Source organism: Trichoderma reesei, assembly GCF_000167675.1.
Source record: "Trichoderma reesei QM6a unplaced genomic scaffold TRIREscaffold_55, whole genome shotgun sequence".
Classification (NCBI taxonomy): domain Eukaryota; kingdom Fungi; phylum Ascomycota; class Sordariomycetes; order Hypocreales; family Hypocreaceae; genus Trichoderma; species Trichoderma reesei.
The window spans coordinates 14,565-20,486 of NW_006711202.1; the positions used below are offsets into that span (position 1 = coordinate 14,565).

The 5,922-nt window shown below is 21.7% G+C and overlaps 1 protein-coding gene across 1 annotated transcript in view; it reads left to right on the plus strand.

The window, feature by feature from the left end:
- Positions 1-990: 990 nt before the first annotated feature.
- The window catches only part of TRIREDRAFT_112676 (uncharacterized protein), a gene marked incomplete at both ends in the record, with an annotated part of 7,665 nt that continues 2,733 nt past the window's right edge, over positions 991-5,922 (plus strand). Inside the window, 10 exons of the mRNA XM_006969944.1 lie at positions 991-998; positions 3,058-3,078; positions 3,394-3,405; positions 3,631-3,640; positions 3,783-3,788; positions 4,556-4,570; positions 4,613-4,626; positions 4,667-4,683; positions 5,089-5,091; positions 5,732-5,748. Of these exons, the coding sequence (XP_006970006.1) occupies positions 991-998; positions 3,058-3,078; positions 3,394-3,405; positions 3,631-3,640; positions 3,783-3,788; positions 4,556-4,570; positions 4,613-4,626; positions 4,667-4,683; positions 5,089-5,091; positions 5,732-5,748 (123 nt within the window). The remainder of the gene's footprint in view (positions 999-3,057; positions 3,079-3,393; positions 3,406-3,630; positions 3,641-3,782; positions 3,789-4,555; positions 4,571-4,612; positions 4,627-4,666; positions 4,684-5,088; positions 5,092-5,731; positions 5,749-5,922) is intronic.

Genomic DNA, 5,922 nt, shown 5'->3' on the forward strand with positions numbered 1-5,922 from the left:
AAAGAGGTAAATAAAAAAGTATATCTCTTTTTATCTTAAATTATATACTTAAATACTAATAAACTAGCAGACTCTTAATACTTATTATATAGCCTTGCGCCTCTTTTTTAAAATATTAAATAATAATAATACAGTGCTAGCATTAGTTATTATAAAGAATAAGAAGATAAAGGCTAAAAAGGCCTAAAAAACTATAGCTAAGTATATTTTTTTATAATTAGGCGCTAGTTACTAAAAGCCTAGTCTATTAATATTTTTATTTTATTTAAATTAACTTTATATATTATTTTTACTAGCCTACTTTACTGCTTTATTCTTTATATCTTTTATAAATTACCTGCTCCTTTCTTATTAAGGTCGCTTAGCTTTAAAAGCTTTATAAAATACTTAAAATGCTAATAAGGCAATGCCTTTATAAGTCTATTAGCTAGCATTTTATTAATAGGCATATAGATAATATTTATAAAGCTATACTTATATTCCTGCCTTAACTATATATTTTAAATATTTATATAGTAAAGGCATATATTAATTCTTATACTTAGATTAATTATAAGGTAAATAGTCTGCTAATTATTATAGTTAATATTTTAGTTAACTTTAAGGTTAAATTTAATTTACCTAAAAAGGCGCTATAAGGTAATAGTCTCTCTTACTATTTAACTTAATATAATTAACTTAGCTTCTATTATACTTATACTAATAATAGCTTACTAAGTTGCATTTTAAAGAATAGCGCTATTAAATAGGAAAATAAAATATTCTTATAATAACTTCCTAGTCTTTAAATTATTACTAAATAAAGCATTACTTAAGGTATTTAAGACCTTTATTCTCCTACTACCCTTATACTAAAGAGTATTGCTGCGGGGGCTGTATAAAATTGCTAGGGGGGCTGTAGTCTAAGTACCTTACTTTCTTCTCTTATACACTATGTTTTTATAAGACATTCTCTATATATTATAAAATTTAAAAAAATATAATAAAAATATGTATAAGTAATTTACTAGCTAAAGATACTATATAATTTTTTAAAATATTTTTATTAATTTTTATAAGCTATATAATAGCAGTAAAAACCTAGGCTAAGTTTAAGCTTAATTTTTTATATAAATTTTATATAAAATTAGGTAACTTTTTATATATTATTAAAAAGCGTTTTATAAACTATTAGTAAATACTAAGTGCATGCTTACATAAGCATTTATTTAGCTTAAAATCAGCCTTTAACTTAAACTTAGTTTTTTTAAGCCTCTATTAAGTTTAACTAAAATTTTTAGCTAGAATATATTAGTTTATTTAATAAGCTTTTTAAAAATATATTTTTTTTCTTTATAGCATTTTTCTAGAATTAATTATATGTTTTTAAAGTTAGAAGAGGTTTCTATGGGTCCCTGCGCATAGACCCCCACTAAGCCTATTTAGGCTAATTACAGCCCCCCTAGCAATTTTATACAGCCCCCCCAGCAATACTCATACTAAATAGTAAAGTGTCTCTTAATATAAAGATAGCAGATAAGCTAGTTAGCAGCATCTGCATATTCCTTTAATAAATTTATAAGGAAATAAGATAGTATTAATACTATAAATATAATATCTAGTTAAATTATAATTATACTATAAAGTATAAAGCTAATCTTTCTTTAATATAGCTTAATTTCTTAAAGTGTAGCTGTCTTTAAGTTTTTCTTATATTCCTTTATAAGAATAGAAATCTTTAGATTTTAGTCTCCTTTAGTAAAATTAAATTACTATATAACTTTCTTAAGATATATATTATAAAATAGATAGATTAAACACTCTGCATAATTCTTAATAGGCAGTTCTTATTTTATTTAGGTTAGCTAGTTAGTATTTATTTACTATAATTACTATATAATAATCTTTACTTTAAATATAATAGGGATAAAGATATTAGTAGTTCTTATAAAAGGAAAAGTAGTAGTACTTAGTAATAGTAAGTAAAAGCCAGGCTTATAACCTATTAAAAAGTATATTAATTATCTTACTTATCTCTCTTTTACTATATAAGAGTATAGCTCTTACTTATACCCTTAACTAAATTAACCTCTGCTGCTTTATATACTAGTACTACTTATATTAGTGCCCCTATTTCTAAATATTAAATATAAGGCATACTAGGTTATTAAAAGGTTTAAATAAATTACTAGTATTAACTAGAGTAATTCTATTTAAGCTATAGTAGTCTATATAATAGCTAGAGAGACACCCCTAAGTGGTAAGGTTTATGCATATATAGTAAAATATAGTGTAGTATACTAGCGGTTAATACTGTTAAGGAGATTTATTATTACTAGAAGGGATAGCAGCAGCATTAGCTTTTAACTGTCGCCAGGTTGCTTATAATCTCTGCATAAGTGACTTATAGATAACTGTAAGGAGGCCCTGCTACTGCTGCCTCTGCTGCTGCCTCTGCTATAGTTATAGCTTTAGCCCTAGGGTAATAGTAGTTATAATAATAAGTATTATTATTTAGGCTGTATTTAATTACTATCTAGGCTATAGTTTTACTTAACTAAGCCTAATTAAGCTAAGTTCTAACCTCCTAGCCTACTTTATTAAAAATAGTATATAGCTATAGTATATAAAATAGTCTATAATCTTAATATAATTATTATTTTATAAAAATAAAGCTATTATAATATAAACCTACTTATTTAGCTAAATAGCTAAAATAACCTTTTTAATAGCTTAGCTGCTATTATTATTACTACTGCTTTTATTACCTTAGCTATAGCTATAGCTGCTTTATTTACTTTAAGAATCTCTTTTTTTTATATTTACTACTATTTATAATTATTTTAAAGTAATCCTATTTAAACTATAGCATATTCCTATTTAAACTATAGTAGTCTATGCCTATACTAAAATTATTATGCTTATACTACTAATCCTATAACTATATACTTATTTATAGTATAAGCTTATACTATCTTTTATAGTCTATACTATAACACTAAGACTTTATTAATTTTAGCTGTTTTTTTATATAAAGCCTAATTCTTAATACTATAGATATTAATATTATAAAAATAGATCCTTAACAGCTAGGAGATAGTAATTTAAATATGCTGCTATTTTTAAAGCTGTTTTAAGGTGCTAGTCTTATAGAGATTTATGCCTTTTATAGCTTATTAATATTAAGTACACTAGAGGTATTACTAGTAGTAGAAGTTAAAAAGTTTAATAAAGAGGATCTTAATAAGGTTATATTTAATGCCTTAAAGTGGCTAAGGCTATATAACTCTAATAGTAATATTAATTATTTTAATAATTTAGCCTTCTTTTTATAAAAAGAGATACTATTACTGCTACTGCTATATATTTAAAAAAGTATTAATACTGCTGCTTATATATACTATACTATTATAGTAAGCTAATAAGGTTATAAAAATGCTATAATAAGTCTAAAAGGCTTTAAAAGCTATATAATAAGCTATAAAGGATATAAAGTTATTATTAAAGCTAGTAAAGGCTATAAAGCATTACTTCCTTATCTTACTACTATTAGTAATATATAATATATTTAATAAGCTTTTTATATTTTTATAAACCTTTTACTGCCTTTATAGCCTTACTATTTAAATATTATAATCCTTAAATCCCTAGATTATTAATAGTAAGAGAACTTTAATATACTGTTTTCTTACTTATAACTGCACTAGCAGCTAGGCTTTATTAAGCATTAGAATTTAATAATTATTAATATAAAGAATAAATTATTAATATTAAATTATAATATTAATAATAAAAAAGACTAGCTAAAAGTAGTCTTATTATATAAGCTATGCTAAATATAACTATCTGCCCTTACTTAGTCTTTTAGTATATATTATATATTATTACTAAACCCTAGCTTAATAATAATAAAAGTATAATTTTATAAAATACTAAGCCCTTTTTACTTAAAAAATAATTAAAATTGCTAAAAATTTAATTAATAGCCTTATTTTCTTTTAAGACTTTAATATTTATAATAATAAATAAAAAATATGCCTTTAAAGCTTAAGCAGTCTTTTTACTACCTAAGCCTAGATTAAGTAACTTTAGGATAATAACTTAAAGTATTATATTAAGCTAAATAATAAGATAAAAGTAAAAGGAGTTATATAAACCTATCCTAAATATAAAAATATATAGTATTAGTTTTTAAAAGTCCTTAATATTAATAATACTTATAAAACTAACTATTTTAGTATATTTTTATTTAAGGCTATTAGTATTATTAATTAAAAGTTTATTATTAATTTTATATCTAGTTTTATTAATTTAAAAAAAAAAGATAGCTTTTTATAGCTTTATAAGAAATTAAAGCAGCTTTATTAAGAAATCCTAGCTTTAGCATTATTTATAATTATTATTAATAAGGAAAAAGCACTTAAAAACGCCTTAATTATAATCTTCTTAACCTTATAGTAATAACTTTATATTTACTATATTAATATAAATATATAAGTATAAATTTAAATATACTAAAAGAGCCTTAATAGCTATAATAATAATAATAATAATAGTAATAAAAATAAAAATAAAGGCAATATTTTTAAGGGTAGTTTTTATAATAGTTTTAATAATAACCTTGCTATTTAAGCCTTTTATACTGCAGTAATATAATAAAAAGCTAAAGCTGCTAAGCCTTAAGCAGTAAGCTTATAGCTTTTAGTAAGCTTATAGCTTAAGAAAAAGCTAATATATAAAAGTATATTTTCTAACTAAAAGTATATTATCTTTATTAAAAATAAAAGAGAGTTTTATTTAGCCTAGGCTATAATAAAATTAACTTATATTATAATATAAAACTATATTTTATATTATATTTTAAAAAAATATATATTATAGTAAAAGTAATAGGCTTATTACTTTATTAGATACTATTATAACTTTAATTTAAAAGTTAATAATTTTATAAAAATAGCTTATAAAAATATTAAGTCCTTCCTTTTTATTAATATTAGTAATTTTTTATATTTATATAATATAATCCTTTAAATAATAAAAAAGAAAAAGAGGGACTATAATAATAATATAGCTTAAATATAAATATAGCAGTATTAATACTTTATTTAGTAAGTAAGCTAGCTTAAAGATATAACTTTAGTAGTTAAATATATTAAAGTTAATCTCCTTACCTAGTAGTATTAACTTACTATAGCTATAATACCCTTAAATATTAACCTAAACCTAAACTCTTTACTTAAGTATATACACTCCTTTACTTAATAGTATAGCCTTTTATATAGCTACTTTATTTTTAATAAGCTTTAAAATAATAAGGCTTTTTATAAAAAAGATATTTATTTATAATAATAGCTAGTTAAGCTACTAATAAAATTCCTACTTATTTATTAAGAGATTTTAACTAACTTTATATCTTTTAGGATTTTAAAAAGCTACTTTTTTATATATATAATCCTAATATAGTTTAAAGTTTTTATAGCTAACCTTAACTTTTAAATAATAGTAAAATGCTTATATTAATAACCCTTAAAATAAAAGAAGATAAGGATAATAAAGCTATATTAATATTATTACTAGCAGCCTTATTATAAACTAAAGTATACTAGTAGCTTTATTAATAAGCTTTAATATACTAGCTTAATCCTTTAATATAGTAAATCTTATTATAATATAAGATAAAGGGCAGTAGCAGCTTGCCTTTATTATTAGCCTAGGCTTAAGGATATAAGTAAGGATATAAGTAAAGATATAGTTATAGCAGTAGCAGTAGTAAGGCTTCCTTATAGTTATTTATAAGTTCTAAATTACAGCTAGCTATATAAAGATTATAAGTAATATAAAAATAATTAAAAGCTATTACTATTACTGCCTTAAANNTATATATNNNATATATNGTAACTATATAGTATTATTAAAAAGGTATTATACTCTAGCTACTAAGCG